Source organism: Corvus cornix, chromosome 12, assembly GCF_000738735.6.
Source record: "Corvus cornix cornix isolate S_Up_H32 chromosome 12, ASM73873v5, whole genome shotgun sequence".
Taxonomy (NCBI): domain Eukaryota; kingdom Metazoa; phylum Chordata; class Aves; order Passeriformes; family Corvidae; genus Corvus; species Corvus cornix.
The window spans coordinates 4,767,110-4,784,785 of record NC_046342.1 but is presented as its reverse complement, the minus strand read 5'-3'; the positions used below and the strand labels follow the sequence as shown (position 1 = coordinate 4,784,785).

The 17,676-nt window shown below is 62.6% G+C and overlaps 4 protein-coding genes across 6 annotated transcripts in view; 1 reads left to right on the top strand and 3 right to left on the bottom strand.

The window, feature by feature from the left end:
- Positions 1-77: 77 nt before the first annotated feature.
- NPRL2 (NPR2 like, GATOR1 complex subunit) lies at positions 78-3,431 on the bottom strand. Of its 2 annotated transcripts, XM_039558744.1 has the most exons (11): positions 3,287-3,431; positions 3,033-3,124; positions 2,394-2,562; positions 2,042-2,150; positions 1,721-1,857; positions 1,358-1,455; positions 1,237-1,273; positions 990-1,083; positions 798-915; positions 450-592; positions 78-169 (listed from the first exon to the last, which is right to left on the bottom strand). In XM_039558744.1, exons 1-11 carry the CDS (start codon positions 3,356-3,358, stop codon positions 102-104), a joined length of 1,137 nt encoding a protein of 378 aa, XP_039414678.1. In that variant the 5' UTR covers positions 3,359-3,431; the 3' UTR covers positions 78-101. The 2 variants fall into 2 exon arrangements, with proteins under 2 accessions (XP_039414678.1, XP_039414679.1); XM_039558745.1 differs by lacking the exons at positions 3,033-3,124; positions 3,287-3,431 and adding an exon at positions 2,889-3,007.
- A 117-nt stretch (positions 3,432-3,548) lies between these two features.
- LOC104683212 (cytochrome b561 domain-containing protein 2) lies at positions 3,549-5,479 on the top strand. Its single transcript, XM_039558861.1, has 3 exons — positions 3,549-3,722; positions 3,804-3,841; positions 4,046-5,479. The coding sequence occupies exons 1-3, from the start codon at positions 3,596-3,598 to the stop codon at positions 4,547-4,549; spliced, it is 669 nt and encodes a 222-aa protein (XP_039414795.1). The 5' UTR covers positions 3,549-3,595; the 3' UTR covers positions 4,550-5,479.
- Positions 5,480-5,665: 186 nt separating this feature from the next.
- Positions 5,666-8,498, bottom strand: TMEM115 (transmembrane protein 115). Its single transcript, XM_010390327.2, is given in 3 exon segments — positions 5,666-6,855; positions 7,584-8,268; positions 8,271-8,498. Coding segments are annotated over 3 exon segments (1,050 nt in total). The 5' UTR covers positions 8,437-8,498; the 3' UTR covers positions 5,666-6,656.
- Positions 8,499-9,317: 819 nt separating this feature from the next.
- Positions 9,318-17,676, bottom strand: part of CACNA2D2 (calcium voltage-gated channel auxiliary subunit alpha2delta 2) — a 212,244-nt gene continuing 203,885 nt past the window's right edge. For both annotated transcript variants that reach the window (XM_039558859.1, XM_039558860.1), the window contains 15 exons: positions 15,554-15,651; positions 15,260-15,350; positions 15,066-15,128; positions 14,853-14,956; positions 14,681-14,779; positions 14,493-14,587; positions 14,222-14,269; positions 13,763-13,834; positions 13,448-13,600; positions 13,287-13,339; positions 13,126-13,181; positions 12,916-13,039; positions 12,305-12,414; positions 12,014-12,102; positions 9,318-11,424 (listed from right to left, as the gene is read on the bottom strand). In XM_039558859.1, the coding sequence (XP_039414793.1) occupies positions 11,296-11,424; positions 12,014-12,102; positions 12,305-12,414; positions 12,916-13,039; positions 13,126-13,181; positions 13,287-13,339; positions 13,448-13,600; positions 13,763-13,834; positions 14,222-14,269; positions 14,493-14,587; positions 14,681-14,779; positions 14,853-14,956; positions 15,066-15,128; positions 15,260-15,350; positions 15,554-15,651 (1,384 nt within the window). In that variant the 3' untranslated portion in view covers positions 9,318-11,295. The remainder of the gene's footprint in view (positions 11,425-12,013; positions 12,103-12,304; positions 12,415-12,915; positions 13,040-13,125; positions 13,182-13,286; positions 13,340-13,447; positions 13,601-13,762; positions 13,835-14,221; positions 14,270-14,492; positions 14,588-14,680; positions 14,780-14,852; positions 14,957-15,065; positions 15,129-15,259; positions 15,351-15,553; positions 15,652-17,676) is intronic.

Sequence of the window (17,676 nt, the reverse complement as noted above, 5' to 3'; positions counted from 1 at the left end):
GCCGCAGCCAGCGGGGCGCTCCGGGGACACGCGGGGGACACGCGGGGGACACGCGGGGCACGCGTGGTGAGACAGGGCTCTATTGAGGGCCATCGCTGCCATCACTTCCAGCACATGATGATGTTGGGGTCGTTCTCCAGGCGCTCATCCAGCTCCTTGTAACTCATGCCTGGGAAGTGAGACAGGGGGGTGTTAGTGGGGTGTCAGTGGCGTGCCCAGTAGTGGTTTCGGGGGGCTGGGTGCGCTCCCCGAGCCCTGCCCCTGGCAGCATGGGCTTGGCAGCCTGGCTTGGAGAAGAGCCTGGCCCGCAGTCGTGTCTCCCTGCGGTCTGAAGGCTCCCAAAGGGGCAAGAACCCAGGACCAGTGCACAGCTGTGGGCAGGCAGACATTCCCGTGTCTCCCACCAGCCCTGGGGCCCACACGGGGCAGGGGATCCTATGGATCCATACCAGTCTTGCAGCAGATCTCATCGTAGCTGTGGCAGCCCGTGTACAGCCGGGCTGGGTGGCTCCGCTCATCCCGGGCGACCTTGACGGGGTATTTCTGGAGCCGCCGAATAAGGCCCTTCATCAAACCAAACTGGATAAGCCTCCTGGGGATGAGAGAGGAGAGACTGGGGCCACAATGCTGAGGTGCCAAATGGCCCAGCTCCCTGCATTCCCTTCCGTTCCACATGCCCCACCACTGCCTCATGTTTCCTACCCTACAGACACAGGCGTTGGGTACTTCCTGCTCACTCTCTCTGCCACCCCCCAGTGTCACCACTGCCCTCAGGGGCTTATCAAGAGGGCTCTGACCTCTCGTCCACCCTCTGGAGCTGCAGGGTGTAGCGGGAGATGAGGTCTCGCACGGTGGTGCCAGGGCTCAGGCCGCAGTACAGCTGGAAGACATCCCTGAGGCTGGCCCTCTTATGCCCTGCAAGGACAAGTCACCAGTCAGCTGCCCTGTCCCTCTGCCTGGGCCAGCATCCCTAGGCAGGGTCACTGTACCTTGTTTGGTGACATAGGACAGACACTCTTCCAGGAGACCCTTGTCATCCACCAGGTCCTGGACCTTCGGCGTGGTGCAGTAGACATTGGAGTACTGGAGGGTGATGGAAAACCAGCTCTGCTCAGCTGTGGCTCTGAGACAGGCCCGGTCCACTCCAACCCTGCTGTCCCCCCTCCACAGCCACCCTGATGGCACAGCCACTGCCCAAATCCTGCTCACAGCCCTACGCTCTGTGGCCTGACCCACCTGGAGTATGGAGACAAGTGTGACAACTCCGTAGTACCTGCAGATGGACAGGAAAAGGTGAGAGATGCTCTGGCAGCACCCACCCCCTTCCTCAGGCTGTCCAGCCCCTCCAGGCACTCACAGCAGGTTCTGCACAGCGATGCGCACCAAGTTCAGCTCCACATCAGCTTCCGCCGAAATCTTCTGCACGTGCCGAAATCCATCAATGTAGGGCAAGATCTGGGAGGAGAGGAGGCAAGAATTAAGAGGGCAGAGAGGCATCACCCTGAAGCCTAAGCAGCTCCCCTGCATCTGGGAGCACCTGGGATGGGCAAGCTCCATCCCCAGGTGCACTTTAACCTTGTGCTGGTGAATGATTTGCTCACAGGCCCAAGCACAATGACAAGGGCAGCACCAAACGGTGCTCACTGACGTGATCTCCAGGACAGCCCAACTCCCCTGATGGTCTGGAAACAGATCCCCTTCCAAGCGTAAGCACGCGGACCTGCTGCGTGGTGAGATCCCACTGGGAGTTGAAGAAGTCATCCTTGTCTTGGGTGAAGACAGGGACGTCGTACTCCTGCACAATGGGGGGGTCCGGGCGCTGCTCAATCACCTTCAGGTGGATGGTGTTCGACTCATCTACTTGGGAAAAGGGAAGGCTTAATCTCCATGGAAACCTGGGCTAGCTCGGGAGCTTGCAACCAACAGCCCCAGGACACCACCACGTCACACAGAACAAGGTGTTTGCAGCCCATAACCCCATCCCAGACATCCCTTGGAGCCAGGTAGGACAAGGCTGGCTCAGACCCTGTCCTCACCGTACCTATGGGCAGGGTGCACTTCCCTTTGGCATTCAGCTCCTCCAGCAGGATGGTCATGATGGGAACCAGCTTCTGTTTACTCTCCTCGTTGGAGATGAATCCGCTTTCCAGCTAAAGAGAGCAGAAAGTCAAGTCAGCTCCTCCCCACAGGATTAGTGGCTATAGGAGCCCAGATCCTGATCTCCTTTAAAACTGCAGTGGTATGTAGGAAACCAGCACAATCCCCTCCACACTGTAAACCTGGCCCCTGTCCCAGCAATGCCCAGTGACCCCCAACATGCTCCAGGACACTGCTGAGGTGCCCACGCTCTGTGGGGCGGATCGGGAGGCAGCCTGGCAGTGCCCAGGCCTCACCTCGAGGGTGGTGAGGTAGCCAGCCAGCTTCTTCACGATGGGCTCCAGCGCACAGGCCTTGGCTCTGGCGTCGCACACGAAGCCCAGGTTGAAGAGCAGAGCATTCCGGCTGTACTTCTTGTGCTCGATGCACACAGGGCAGCCAATCAGCTTCTTCTCCATGGCCGTCCTGTGAGGAGACACCTATGGCCTGTCCCTATGCCCTCAGGGAGGCTCGAATCCCCCACAACGATAGTTCCCAATCGGCTCTGGAGGTGGGGGCTTCTTTACATTGCAGGAAAAATGATACCTAAGCCCTACATGCTCAGAGTGCAAATCACAGTCTGAAGAAGGGGGACAAAAAAATCAGCTCTCAGAAAAGGAAACAGCCTCCTTTGGAAACCAGCACAGCTCTCCTGACTGGTCTGACTTTCCTGGATTTAACGCTGGCGGAGCAGCAGATGCAGCACCAGCCCCCCCCCGCCAAATCTGACCACCCACCCTCGGCACGGGTACCTGGGGGCACCGCAGTGACCGTGCCGGCCACGGGGCCAGGAGCCCCCGCTCGCTGGCACTGCCATCCCACCGAGCTGTCCTCCGCACCGAGGCCGGCGGGACAGCGGGGCCCCGGGGGCAGGGACGGGCTCTGCCCGCACTCACACGGTGATCAGCTTGTTCTGCAGCTCGGGCTTCGTGATGACATACACCTGGATGGTGTCAAACAGCTCCCGGGAGATGAAGTCCTCCGGGACCTGCGGCGGCACAGGACGCTCCGTTCCAGCCGAGCCCCGTCCTTCTCCGGGGAGCACCCACCACCCCTGTACTCCCTTCCCCTCCGTGGGCGTTACCATGGCCCAGTCCCAGCCCCCCCGCCGCGGCCAGGCGCTGCGGGCCCCGGGCCGCTCGCCCCGCACCTGGTAGGTGATTTTGGGCCCCAGCGTGGGGTGGAACTCGCTGAAGAACACGCACTCGATGCGGCCGCCCATGGCGGGACGCGGAACAGCCCCAGCCCCGCCGGCCACCGTAGCGCCGCTCCCGCGGAATCGCACGGCCGCGCGGCGGGGCGGGCCCTCGTATTGAGCGACAGCGTTGTCCGCCACTCAGCGGCGGCGTAGCGCGGTGGGGGCGGGCCTTAGCGCAGACGGACAGCCCTCCTCAGCCAATCGGAGCCCGCGCCGCTGTCCGGCCGTGTCGGAGGCGGCGGTTCCGCCCGCCCGGCCAACATGGCCCTGACGGCCGAGACCGAGTCCCGGCTGTACCGCTCGCTGCGCGTCGCCTCCGGCGCCGCCGCGCACCTCGTGGCGCTGGGATTCCCTGCCGCCGTGGCCGTGCTGGCGCGGCCCGGATCCAGTGAGTGCCGGTGGGGCCGGGGCCAGGGGCGCGGGGAGGGCCGGATGTCTCAGCTCACCTCACCCTGCCCTTCCCTTGCAGGTCTGTTCTCCTGGCACCCGCTGCTCATGGCCCTCGCGGTAAGTGCCGCCGCCCCGATCACGGCGCCCGCTGCCGTGGAACAGGCAGGGGCCGTGCCGGTGGGGCCCCTGGGTGGTGGGTGTCGAGCCCCGGGAGCTCCCGGGTGATGGGAGGCTGAGCCCCGGGCGGTGGGTGCCGAGCCCCGGGAGCCGCGGCGCAGGGGCGTTTGGCCGGTGCCAATCCCGCTGCCCTCTGCCCCCCAGTTCTCGTTCCTGATGACGGAAGCGCTGCTGATCTTCTCCCCGGAGACCTCGCTGCTGCGCTCCTTCTCCCGCAAAGTCCGAGTGCGGGCGCACTGGGCCCTGCAGCTGCTCGCCCTGCTCTGCGCGCTCCTGGGGCTGGGAATCATCACCTACAACAAGCACCTGAACGGCAAGGGCCACTTTGTCACCTGGCACGGGCTGACGGGGCTGCTGGCCGTGCTGTATGCCGGAGGGCAGTGCGCTGGGGGTGTGCTCCTGCTCTACCCCAAGCTGATGAAGAACTGGACGCTGGCCAAGCTGAAGCTGTACCACGCAACCTCAGGGCTGGTGGGCTACCTGCTGGGCTGTGCCAGCCTGATGCTGGGCATGTGCTCCCTGTGGTTCACCACCACGGTGACCGGTGCCTCGTGGTACCTCGCCATGCTGTGTCCCATCATCACCAGCCTGGTTATCATGAACCAGGTGAGCAATGCGTACCTGTACCGCAAGCGGAGTCAGCACTGAGGGCTTAGTGCTGACCTGAACTTCCCAGAATGAGCTGGGTCTCCCTTTGCAGCCCCCCTGCTCGCACAGGGTCTCCTTAGAACTTGGTTTCTACCTACTCGTCTTTCATTAGTCCTGGATTGTCCATAGTGTCTTGTCCCTGGGGAGCAGCTGCGATGTGTGTGACACCTCACCCCTGCCTCGGCAGGGACGTTCCTCAGCACAGGTAAACCTGCCGGTCCCTGCGGCAGCTTGGTGCTCAGTGCTGGGAAATGGAGGGCTCACTCAGGATTCCAGCTCCTTTTCCCTTCCCACGCAGGGCTGCTTTGGCGCAGGCAGGACAGGAGCCATCCTGGTGAGGAGGGCAGGGAGTCCCCTCTCTCCCTGGAGGCTGCAGCAGGCCCCACGCTGCCTCTCCTGCCACAGGGGCAGCTTGGCCAGGAAAGCACAGGGCACGGTTATGGCTTCAGCCTTGGCAGGGCTGGGGCAGGGTGGTGGCACCCCAGCAACGGTGCTACAGCAGCACATGTGTCCCCATGGCACGGGCACTCCCTGGGATCAGAGCGGCAGCTCTGCCCCGAGGCCCTGGGTCTGGGCACCCACTGCCACGCACAAACCCCTCCAAACCCCTCTGTGGGCTGGGCTCGGCCTGCTGGGGTGGGGTCAGTTTACAGAGCAAATTACTGAGCCGGGCTGTGAACCTGCAGTCAGCAAGTGATTGTGTCCTTCGGAGGGGCACAGGGAACAGCGTGAGCATGGGGGGAGGCACAGAGCTGGGGGATGAACCTTTGAGAAGGCAGGAAGAAACCTCCTTGCTGGCACAACAGCCTTCCTTCCAGCACGCATCCTGCTCCCGGCAGGGCTGGAGAGCTGGGAGCGGCTCCCAGGCTGAAAAATTCCTCTGTATCCAGAGCTTTTATTCAATAAAAATTTCAGGCAGCTAGAGTGCAACAAGCCCTCTTACTCCTTGGGTGGGATGACTTTTGGGGTGCAGGCAGACATCTCCCCCTGCAGATTTCCCACCTCCTGCTGGGAGCACCTGGGAAGAAACCCCCTCCCCAGCTTCCTGACAACAGCACCCAGGGGCTGCTCTGTGCCAGGCCCCCCACCCTGCCTGTGCTCTGCTGCAGGAACCAATGCTTTCAAAGAACTCTTTATTGATACCCAAACATCTGTGTTCTTCCCATTTGACAAAACCTTCTCGTGTGGTCCTTTAAAAAAATAATCATGACACTGCTGATCTGCATCTTGGGCTGGGAATTGCCCGCTGGATCAGGAGCTGTGGAGGCTGTCGCAGGGAGCATCCTCCATCCAGGAAAAAAACCTCATCAACACAGAAGGAGAGAAAAGAAAGGAGGAGCCCGTATTCTACCTGCAGGAAAGAAAACCTGCTGCCAGAGGAAGCAGCAAGAGCCCCACTGTAAAAATTAATTCCAGCTTCTAGTGTAATCTGGCAAACGGATTAGCCAGGGAGCAGCCAAGGGCAGCAGCTCCTCGCAGGGGGAGGGGGCAGGAGAGGGAGGAGGAGAGAATCCCCACCGCGCAAAGCCTGGAGCTGGCAGTGTTGGAGCACCACCAGGAGGGACTGGGTGGCCTCTTCCTGCCCAGTGTCCTGTCCCCTCCTACCCAACAAACTTCTCACCGGTCCTGGTGAGCTCCTGCTGGGGCGAGGGGAAGCTCCCCGTGGGAAAGGCAGTTGGAAGAGAAACCCACCAGCGTTCCCACTGCCTCAGTTAGGGACAAAACTACCTTCAGAAAGGAGGAAATACGTGTTGAGTGCTCTGGCCAAGCCCTGGCACAGAGGAGAAGCTGACTTTGATCCCGCGAGGGCCAGCACAGCGGCTTGGGGCAGGGATCAGCCCCGTGTCCCTCTCCCAGAACAGCCCCCGCTGCCTGCGCCGACTCCACGGCCTGTCCTGCGCTGAGGGGAGCAGCTCCAGGAATTCCTGTCCTCACCGTGGTGGCAGTGTCACTGTCCCGGGTGCCTGGTGCTGGCCGCGAGCAGCAGCGAAGCGATGGAATGAGGTATCCCCCGCCTGTGCCGCGGGAGGAGTCCTTGCTCCCGGCCGTGGGGGACACGAGGGGGATTAGCAGCTCTCCAACGGAGACAGGGCAGGAAGGGGGCCGGTCACAGCTGTGCCGGGGCGTCCTGGAAGCTGATGAGGTTGGACTCCTGGCCGGGACTCTTCCCGGCCGCGCCAGGCTCGGGCAGCAGTGGGCTGTCAGCCTTGGCTGCCGCCTCCTCCTCATCATCCTCCATGCTGGGCCAGGCCGACTGGTCCTCCACTCGCTTCAGCCGCTCGTTCAAGGCCTTCAGGGCCAGCTGCCTGCAGGACAAGGGCACGTGGGTGGGTTAACCCCGGGTCAACGGCTCTGCCCCACGGGGCACTATGCAAGTCAGTCCCTGGCTTCTTCCCAGCAGGAAAGGGTGGATTCAGTAGTGCCAGAGAAGACCTGGAGCACTTAGGACTGCTCCACAGAAATCCACTCCAGTTCCCAGACTACACACAGAGTTTTCATGCCACGTGGTGCAATTGGAGGCTGTCAGACAGCACACGGGCTGCTCCGGGAATGGGGAATAAAGGCATAAAACAGGGCAGGAAAAAGGGAGCGCCAGCACCTTGTCCAAACCTTCCCACCAGACATCAGGAAGGCCAGTGCTGGCTGTGCTGGAGGGCTGGGGTGTGGGGCTGACTCACTGCCCTCCCCTGCGCCAGGGTGAACTGGTGCAAGGCTGCCATGACCAGGGGTTGTCACTGCCCCGGGCTGTCCCCCTTCCTCCTGCAGCGACCCCTAACCCTGTCTGCTCCTTTCCCAGGATCTCCCCTGCCTTTCCATTGCTGCTCCTCATCTGGAAGAGCAGGATAACGTCCCACCAGCTCCCTGAAATGCTCCTCACCACCTCTGTGGCACAGCAGCCCCCAAGCAGACCCCATGGAGAAGGCCCCTCCTGAGCTCCTGCACCTAATCTCCCCTTCCTCCTTGTTTGGATTTTAAACCCCACCCTCGCCGTCCCTAAACATGATCCCCATGGTCAAGGCAGGGCAGGTGGTACCTTCTCCTCTCGGCGTCCTGGGGGTCCGTCCCCGGCAGGCTGATGGTGATGGAGGACGGGGCACCCACGTCGTAGCGCTTGACGGTCTTGCGGCACAGCCGCACCTTCACCAGCACGCTGTGCACCAGGTTGGCCACTAGACCCACCACGGGCTGCAGGATCTCGGGGAAGAAAGTGGCGAAGGCGAAGTGGTCGCTCATGTCTCCGCGGCCTCTACTGTGCCGCTGGTAGAAGCGTAGATAGACCCAGCTGGAGAGGAGCCCGAAGCCGTACGAGGCCAGTACATTGCTCTCGACGAGGGCAGCGAGCCGCAGCAGAGCCAGGAGAAGGAGCAGGAGCATGGGGACAGCCTTCATTCTGACCTGAGGCACCTTCAGTACGGTGCTGTCCCCCATCGTCTGCTTGAGGGCCACCAAGACCCCCCCAAGGAAGCCCAGCCCGCCGTGGATGCGGACAGCGAACAGATAGTCGAGGTGGAAGGAGGCCACATAGGTGAGGAAGTAAGCGAGGGCCGCCAGGAGCCCCACGGAGATGTTCACCACGGCGAAGAAGACGAGCAGCTCCAGCGCGCCCCAGAGGGGCTCCAGCAGCCGCCCGGCCGCCCCCAGCGTGGCCAGGCTGGCCGCCAGCCCCCAGGCGCGGTCCTCCACCAGCCCGTGCGTCAGCAGCGTCCACACCCAGAAGTTGGGGGCAGGAGGTAGCCGGGCGTCACCCCCAGCCCGTAGGCCGTGTCCAGCCCGAAGGAGAGCAGGTACAGCAGCACCACGGCGGCGCTCAGCGACTTCACCACCACGCTGGTGCCGGCCAGCGCCGCCAGGAAGTGCTGCCGGGCCACCGGCAGGTACCGCCGCATCTTCGGCCCCGCGGGCGGGACGGGGCGGCCCCGCGGGGGATGCCCGGCCCCACCCACCCGCCTCCCCGCGCCGGGCCCCCGCGCAGCCGCCGGCCGGCCCCGGCCCCGGCCCCGGCCCCGGCCCCGCTCCCTCCCTCCGCCGCCGCCGCCGCCGCCTCGGGCCAGGCCGCGCTCAGACCCTCTGCTGGGCCAGGCCGGGCGCGGACAAACAGCGCCGCTGCGCATGCGCGGAACGGGAGCGCCGGGGCGGGGCCGGCGTGGGGGCGAGGCCAGGACATCGCGGGGCAAGTCGGGACTTGTAGTCCGGCTGCGTGGGCAGCGCGGGGCGACACGGGACACACAGAGGGGGGACACGGACACGGGGGGACATGGGACAAACGAGCGACACGGACGTGGGGAAGAGAGCTGGCAGAACACGGTTATGGGGCATGAGGGGCACAGTCATGGGGATGCGTACATGGGGGGCACACACCCTGGGAAATGGGAATATGGACACGGACGGGCTGGACACGGGGCGCACTTGGGGACATTGACCCCCTGCAACAGGGGGACACGGGCGTGGGGACACAGGCACAAGGACACGGGCATGGAGTAGGGCGTGGGACGGGTGACACAGTCCTGCGGGGACACAGGGAGAGGGGGGAGGCCGGGGGGGCTGAGCCCCTGCTGTCCCCCAGCCCCGCCTGTGCAGCGTGTGGGGCTCTGTGAGCCCACGGCTCTGCGGTGTCCCTGCCTGTCCCGTGTCCCTGCCCCCCCGAGGTGTAGCAGGTGTGAGGGCAGTGTCCCACCTGCCAGGAGCACCCCGATATCCTGCGCCTCCCCACATGCTGTGCCCCCCCAGCCGTGCCCACGTCCCCGGGCAATGACGCAGCCACCGCCTGTGAAGTGAAAATATGAACATTATTTAATAACTGAGTCTCTGTAATAAACCATTTGAAAATATTTTACAAGGAGTCACACGCACGATATCTTACAAATTGTCTTTTTGTTTTTTTTTAAGTTTTCCAACTCTTCTGTACAAAAAAAACCAAAAAACAAAAAAAAATTAAAAATAAATTAAAGAAAATCAATTAAAAACTCAATGCCTTTGAATGAGCAGAGAGAAGCTTTTGGGTGGGGAAAGGGCAGGAGGTGACCCCGGCGGGACGGGGGGCCCGGGGCCACACCCCCCCTTTGTCTCATTGGTTTTTAACTTAAAATAGACTATATATGTATATATTTATAGGTATGTATAGTGGTGGTTTTCTGGCAGAGCACCTAACTAGACTACAGAAGTACACACACTCCCGGTAACACAGAGCCATCTGTTCAAACACGGTTCCCAGAGACAGTAACCAAACACACACTGAAAAAGCTACAAGCAGAATGACCATTAATTAACCCCAGCACTAATTAGCGCCTGGTGCCCTCCCCAGCCCCCCCGGGATGGCCATGCCGAGGAGGCTCCCCTGAACCCGGTTGATGGGGTGGCTCTGAGCGGGGTGCCCCGGGGGGGTGAGGGTCCCCAAGGCCGCCCAGGGACCCCCGGCACTGCCGGGAGCAGCGGGGGGCGAGGGGGGGGGGGGGTGGGTGTGACACCCCGGGGTGTCGCAGCTGGGCACCCTGCACCGGGCCCCTCCAGCCCCGCGGCACCTTTTCTGGCTGGGTTTGTGGGGTGCAGTGGGGTGCCAGGGCTGAGCAGCCACGTCGTCCCCTCCTTGGCACCCAGTGGATTGAGTGGGGGGGAAAACACCACCCCCCCGACCACCCGGGGGTGAGGTGTCCCCCTGGGGACACCACTGCGGGGCCATCTCCCGTCCCCCCAGCGCTGCGTGTCCCCAGCCAGGAGCTCCGCAGCGCCCGGGAGCAGCCCCGGTGCCCCGAGGGACGGGCACGGGCGCCTGGCAAGTCCCTTCAGGGGACATGTGGCACCTCCCGCTCCACTTGGCACTCGGGGACGTGCGGCACGTCCCGCGGCGGGGCATGTGGCGTGACCCACTCGGGGACACAGGGCATGTCTCCCAGGGGACAAGCAGCACGTCCCCCCGGCCAGTGCGGCTTCTTTGGCAGGGCAAGGGGGTCCGGGCAGGGCTGGGGGTGGGGAGCAGGGCTGAGTGGGCAGGATTCACAGTGATCTGCAGAACGGAAAAGAAACAAAATACTTTCTCCGCCCCCCCTCCCCCCCCCCTTTTCGCCCCAGTATCTGTGCCCAAGAACGGCTGAGCCCAGCGCAGCGACCGGGGCTCCATCGTGCCCCGGCGCAGGCAAGGCCACTGCCCCCCGCCCCTGTCCCTGCCCGCTCCCAGCCCCAGCCCGCAGGGATGCTGGAGCTGCCGCACAGGCCCTGGGGCCGGTACCGGTAGAACAAATGATACTGACCCGCACACTCAAGTCCTTTTTTTTTTTTTTTTTTTTTTTTTCCCCCCCTCTTTTTTTTTCCGTTTTTTTTTTTTTTTTGTTTTGTGTTTTTTGTTTTTTGTTTTTTTCCCATGTGTCCTCATTGCTGACAATAAACGCCGCCGGTCTCCAGGTGAAAATGTTGGAAACTCGATGTAGAAAGATCTGCTTTAAAATCTTCAGGCTAAAAAAATAGGCGAGGTGGATGGGGGGGGGTCGCGGGCGGAGGACACCGACGCCACTTTTCCAAGTCCGAGCGGCCGGGAGGGTGTGACCCCGGGGCACCGTCCCGATCCCCGCTCTGCCGGGGAGCCCCTGCCCGCGCCCCGGCTCTTCTTTGGCTGCGGGCGGTGGGGAGAGCGGGGCGGTATCGTGGGGGTCCCCGAGGCGGCGGAGGGGACGTCGCTCCCGCTCCACCGGGCCGGGGAAGGGCATGGAGATGGAAGTTGAAAGAAAAGAGAGCTGGCGGGGGCGGCCAGGGGGCTAAAGGCAGGCGGCAGGGGGCAGTGGGTGCCGGCTGGTGCTGGAGTAGAGGAGCAGCAGCTGCAGCGAGAGCAGGACCCCCAGGGAGGGGGAGAAGGAAGCCCCTCGGCCGCAGTCTGAGGTATCTTCCTGAGTGGGCGAAGAGAGAGGGGCCGTGGGGCATCCGCAGCAGTGCCTCGGCAGCCCAGGGCCACCCACCTCCCTGCAGCCCTGTGGCGTCCTGCCCTGTGGCGCAGCCCCCGGGAACGACCCCTGGTGCTGCTCTCCCTGGGACCCCATGGCTCTGCTCTCGTGCCAGGAGAGGACTCCATGGCATTGCTCTCCTAGGGACCCGTCATAGCTCTGATATCCCCAGGCAATACCCCAGGGCTCCTGCCCCCTCCTCCCTATTCCCATCAGAGGGGTCCCCCCACAGCACTGCACCCCCGCGATCCCCTCATGGCTCTGCTCCCGCCAGGGGGCGCACGCACCTTTCCATTCCCCCCTCAGGGGTGACCCGCTCAGCTCCGCTCCCCTGGGATCCCCCCATGGCTCCACTCCCCTGCTCAGAGGGAACCCACTGCCCGAACTTCCCCCTGGGGACCACCCCACAGGGGAGCACTCCACAGGGGACCACCCATGGCTCTGCTCCCCCACCAGAGGATACCCACTGCCCCCATCCCTTCCTAGGAGACACCCCCAGCTCTGCTCCCCCCACTTCCCCCTACACCACACGTACTGTTGCATTGTAGTCGAAGCAGATGTGGGGGCCTTTCCGGTAGCGGGGCCTGTCCACCAGCTCACACTGGTTGGGGTCCCTCGGGGGTGCTTTGCAGGTCAAGGAAACCACCAGGGACAGGGCAGTGGGGGCTTGTAGGGCACCCCCAGCGCCTTTGGCCACAGGCGAGCTCCCTCCACCCCTGCCAAACTTCAGAGGTCTTTTCCCCCCTGCCTGTCCCAAAGACCACATGTCCCCCCACCCTGCTGCCACCACATCCCAGTGGGATGCAGCTGAGACATCAAAGGATACCTCTTACCTCTGCCTGCAGCAGCTTGACAGACTCACACTGGCTGCAGAGGGGCTTGTCAGCCACCACGAAGAGCAGGTTGGTGTTGGCCAGTCTCTGCGCATGGAAGAGCCTGGGGGTGTGAAGGTGGTGGGACCCCACTTACCCTGTGCTCCAATCCCCCCCAGCCCCAGTGCCAGCCCTGCTGGTGTGTGGCTCTGGGGAGGCTGAAGCAGCAGCACCTCCCCAGACCCAATTTCATGACAGTCCTTCTCCTCCTCCCCATCCCTGTCCCCAACCTCATCCCTATCCCCATTCCCTGCCCTGGTCTCCATCCCCATCCTCAGCTCCACCTCCCTCCCCATTCCCATGCTGAGGGGCTGCCCAGGGACTCGGCACTGATGGGCTTCCAGAGCTTGGTCCCACACAGAGGAGCTCTGGAGAAGTCATCACCCACAGCCCATGGGGACACTACTGTTCCTCTCTGTCCCCCCTCCGGCTACCACAGTCCCCCCGAATGCTGCACAGCATCTCCAATCGCCCCCACACAGGCTGCTGCATGGGGATCTTGGCAAAGGCACCTTGGGGGTGTCCCCAGCCCTGCCCAGGGGTAGGACAGCAGGGACAGACCCACCTGGAGCAATTGCCGCAGTCGATGATGGCGTTGTAGGTGGCGTTGACAGTGCTGAAGTAGTACTGGGTCTGCTTCATGATGCAGCTCGTCTCCCTGGCCTCCATGCCGTCCCCCACCACCTCCTCTGTGCCAGCACAGTGCTGTGGGCCAAGGGCCACCAACTCCCCCAGCCTCTGCCCACCCCCAGCCCTAAGCTCCCCAGGGACTCACCCGTCTGGAACCAGCTGCTGTAGGTGAGGCTGTACAAGAACTGCTGGAACAGGGACCTGGGGAAGGAAAGTGTGGCCATGTCAGGTGTCCCAGCCCCAAGGACACCCCAGTGTCACTCTGCAGTGGAAATGACCCCAGGGAAGGGACATGGCAGGACTCACCAGGCTGCGGCTGAGGTCCACCAGGCCAGACTCAGGAGATCGGCCACAGTGGGCTGTGGGCAAAGAAGGGGCAGTGAGCCAGCAGGTCCCCATGAGGGACACACTCATGGGTCCTTGAGCTCCCAGACCAGCCGGAATGCACCATCCCTATGCGCGCTCACCACGAAGACGCCACGGGGTGCTGCACCCGTGTTGCTGGGGGCCTCGGGGGCACAGACAGACTGGAAGTCGTAGGACTCCTTGCGCGTGTAGAAGGAGTTGTTGTAGAGGGCGGACATCAGGTTGGCATCCACTTCACTGAAGAACTTGCCCACCTGAAATGGGGACACTCAATCTGCAGCCAAATGCCACCTCAACATGGAACTCCCCTGGAGGGGACTCGAGTGGGGCTGCATCACACCACCCATGACATGAGTTCAAGGGTCTCAGCTCCCCACTGGCATCCCACGCCCAGGAGCACTGTGGGCACTGCTCACCTGGTACCAGTGGTCCTCCTGGTTGGACAGCACCAGGAAGCCCCCATCATCGATGAGGACACAGATGAGGTCCTGGGGAAGGAGGGCAGTGTCATCCAACCCTGGCCATGCCTGGGGCAAGGCAAGACCAGCAGGGTGAGGGGTGGCAGTTTGTCAGGCAGGGGGGCCAGCGCGGTGTCCCCAAGCCTCAGAAACATCTCAGTGCCTGGAGCACATGTGCTGGGTGCAGGGAGCAGGAGACACCACCCACCCTGGGTGTTTAACAGCCTTTTCAGGGGGTCCACAGTCCATGGGGCAACCCCCAGGTCTTCATCCCTACGAGGTGGGCTGGGTCTGGCTGAGCTTGGGGAGCAGCAGGGGAGAGGGTGGGTGCACAGGCTGCATAGGCAGGGGACAGGGACCCCTCCCAGCCATTCCCTACTCCCCCACCAGCTGCCCCCACCCCTGCCCACCACCCACCTTGTTGTTGGCCTCACAGTCCATCTCACAGCTGCTTGAGGGGTCACACTGCCAACCAAAAGCAGGGCAGAGGGACAGGTTAGCAGGATGGTCATCCCCCCGCAAGGGAACGTGCAGGGTGGTGTCCCCAGAGGCTGGGGACAGGTACCCTGAGGAACAAGCCCAGTGCAACCACAGGTACCATGTCTCAGCAGTGCCCTCCAGCAAGCAGAACTCCCTCCCTGTCCTGTCCCCACCCTGTTCCCTGGTTGTGCCAGCCTCCAGGACGTACTCGGCGGGTGCCCAGCTGGTCACGGTCCGTCCTGTTGCTTGCCAGCACTTTGAACTTCTCAGCCCAGGCCTCCAGGTCCAGCTTCACCCCCACCACTGGGGCAGTGTGGAGATGGGGTGAGCCCTGGCGTGGGGGGGGGTTGCAAGGACCCCCCAGCCTGGCGCCAGGGCACCCAGCTCCCTACCTACCTGCGGGCTTCAGAGTCTTGCCCTCGATGCTGAGCTCCACGGCGGTGCTCACCAGGATCCCGATGGTGTTGTTCTCCAGGTCTAGTCCCCGGTAGCCAGCTGTGGAAGACAGGGGTGACATCAGGGGACACATGGAGCCAGCAGCAGCCTGTCGCCCTGAGCTGGCACCCACCATCCCGGTAGGGTGGCTTGAAGATGTAGCCCTTGTTGTCCAGGCTCCTCCGATAGAAGCTGGCGTTGAAGGGCTCCGGTTCCTCCTCCCAGTCATCTGCGGCCCTAGCAGGGAGCAGCCACAGCCATGACTGTAACTGTCACTGTCATCTCTGGTCCCACCAGAGATGGCCCAGCAGGAGCAGATATGTCACTGTGCAGGGTGGACACTCACTTGTTAGGGAAGACACGGGTGATGCCCCCATCAGTGGCAGCGAAGACAGCCAAGAGGCTGTACCTGCAAGGAGAGGGGCCAGGTACGCCGGCCATCAGTGGGGTTTTGCTCTGCTCCAGTCTCCACGGCCCATCTCAATCCTCCTCTGTCCCAAGACAGTGCTGCCCACCCTGGGCCATCTCCCCTCCACCTACGTGTTGAGGTCCTGGTCCTTCCACACCCTCTCCACCAGCTGCTGCGTGATGCCCGTGTCCAGGATCAGGTTGTGCAGGAGGAAGTTGTCGCCTTGAGAGGAAGGTGGAGAGGAGAAGGTGAGGGCTGGCCCCATGGGGGCCACCCACATCCCCTGCCCTACCCCAGCACCCACTCTACAGCAGCTCCCAGGACCCCAACCCCAGCATAGTTCATCCCCTGCTCCATCTCCCCCTGCATCCCTGTCCACCCCCAACTCCCTGGCAGCCCCCCCACCAGCCATCCCAGCTACTCACACTGCTTGGAGTCTGGGGTCACCTTTTCCATGAGGGCAATAAAGTTTTCCAGGAATTCAGTGTTGTTATCCGACAAGTCGAGGTCTTTGCAATACTCTCTGGGGTTTGGGGGACAAGGTTTGTTGTTCGTGGGAATGGAAAAGGTAAGGTCAGTTCTCCCCCAGGGACGGCAGGGTGGGTGCTGGCTGTGCTGCCAGCACCCAGGCTTGACAGGGACACAACAGTGGTGATGTGCCACCTCTCCTGGGAGTGTCACCCCGCCAGGGGAACTGGCTGTGGGCAGCTCTGCAGACTGCCCGGTACCCAGCCCCTGCTGCCTGCAGTGCCACCAGAGCAGCATCACACCAGTCACCAGGTCTGTCACTGCCACAGGCACTGAGGTGCCGTCACCTCTGCCAGGGCAAGGTTTGATGGATCCTGGTTTGCCCAGAATACTACAACACTGAGTCCATCTCTCCCATACTGGTGGGGCTACTGGTGGGACTGGGTGCCTCTGACACTGTACTTACCTGTGGGGCCAGGTGGGCACCGCTGTGCCCACCCTGCCCTGCCCCTGTGGCACCCCAGGGATTAGGGGCTCCATTGTGGGTGTGAGCAGGGATTTGCCTCGGGATTCTCCACAGCTGCACTGGCAGCACCAGGCAGGCACTCAAAGCCGTACCTGTGCCCTTTGCACAGATGGTTGGGTGCTGGCTGAGCCCCAGCTGGTGGAGATGGGTGCTCGCCCATGGGCATCACTGGCCCTGAGACCCTCCTGGGACAGGCACTATGGTGGGTACCATGTCCCTGCTTCAGTCTGGAACACCCTGAGCACAGAAACCCAGCCCCACCAATGCCAGGGACAGCTGTAACCTGTTGGTCACCACGAGGCTCTGACTGGGTGGCACAGGTTAGTGCCACCCCAGGGTGCCAAGAGCCTCCCACCCTCAGCAGTGTAGCTGTGAACAGTGCTGGGGTGCTCAGAGCTCCCCCCACTCACAACCTCTCTGCCAAGCTCCTGACTCTGCCATAAACCTCATTAAGAGGACAAATGTTGGAGCAAAGGGTGGCAGTGAGCATGCCCTCAGGGCAGCTGAAAAAGGTGGGGCACCCTGGCCAGCTCGGCCCAGCCCCACAACCCCTGGTCGGGGGGGAACAGCCACCTAAATATCTCCACCGACACGCACAGATACAGGTACTCACACACCCACGGGGAACAGGGGATATACGGTTTCTGAAAATTTCCAGTGGCCCATGGGCGCGGCAGTGCCGGCTGCAGATCATACAGTCGCTCTGGGTGCCAGACATGCCCCGGCACACTGCCCCTCCCTGCCCCTGCCCACGCCGGGCAGCACCCACCGCAGCAAGGTGCCCATGGAGCCGCTCTGGGGACACCTCACCCTGTTTTCCACAGCCCACTGTTTTCTCCAGCTGCACCATCTGCAGAGCCCCACACCGGACACTGAGCCCATCACTGTAGGCTGAGCAGGACAGTGGGCGCAGACCCACTCCTGGGGCCTTGGGCTCGGGCATCACCTCCCTATCCATCCTCTTAGTGTGCTTACAGGCCAATTTTCATTAACAGTTTTCCTGTTTCTCATTCACACTCTGCTTTGGCTCCCATGTGTCCTGGACTTCACTCCCACTGCCCAGCAGAGGGCCTGGGGACTAAATTCCCCAAAAAGCCGGGGCTGTGCAGTGACTGTACATTTTGGGCTGGTCCACCCAGTTAGTGTGAGTGACTGCTGCTGTGGGCTGGGAAGGTGGGGGGTACCCGCAGGTGGCCGTGCTGTACCTCAACCCACTCCAGTCCCCAAAAGCTGCACTGGCAAAACACCCCCTAACAGGACGTTTAGCTGCTATAAGGACCTATCAGCAGATAGGTGATTAGCTGATGATGTTAATTAGGGCTGGTCAGAGATTGCACTGTAGTAGCAGGAAGGGCAGGGTGCTGGCAGAGCCATGGGGCTCCTCAAACACCCCACTGAGGGATGACCCTTCATCCCTGCTAGGTGACAAGTCTGGGTGGCATGGCCCAGGGGAAGGGACATATCTGTCTGTCCAGCGGCCACTATGCTGTCCTCATGTCCCCAAACCCTCTGGGCATCCCAAATTTGAGCCGAAGTCTCCTCTTCCTTATCCTT

Coding starts and splice junctions, on each gene's coding strand:
- NPRL2 (XM_039558744.1), bottom strand. CDS start 3,358: ATGGGCGGCCGCATCGAGTGCGTGTTCTTCAGCGAGTTCCACCCCACG. Junction 2,563..3,032: donor CAGAACAAGCTGATCACCGT/GTGAGTGCGGGC, acceptor GTCTCCTCACAG/GACGGCCATGGAGAAGAAGC. Junction 1,858..2,041: donor GAAGTGCACCCTGCCCATAG/GTACGGTGAGGA, acceptor TTTCCCAAGTAG/ATGAGTCGAACACCATCCAC.
- LOC104683212 (XM_039558861.1), top strand. CDS start 3,596: ATGGCCCTGACGGCCGAGACCGAGTCCCGGCTGTACCGCTCGCTGCGC. Junction 3,723..3,803: donor GCTGGCGCGGCCCGGATCCA/GTGAGTGCCGGT, acceptor CTTCCCTTGCAG/GTCTGTTCTCCTGGCACCCG. Junction 3,842..4,045: donor CGCTGCTCATGGCCCTCGCG/GTAAGTGCCGCC, acceptor TCTGCCCCCCAG/TTCTCGTTCCTGATGACGGA.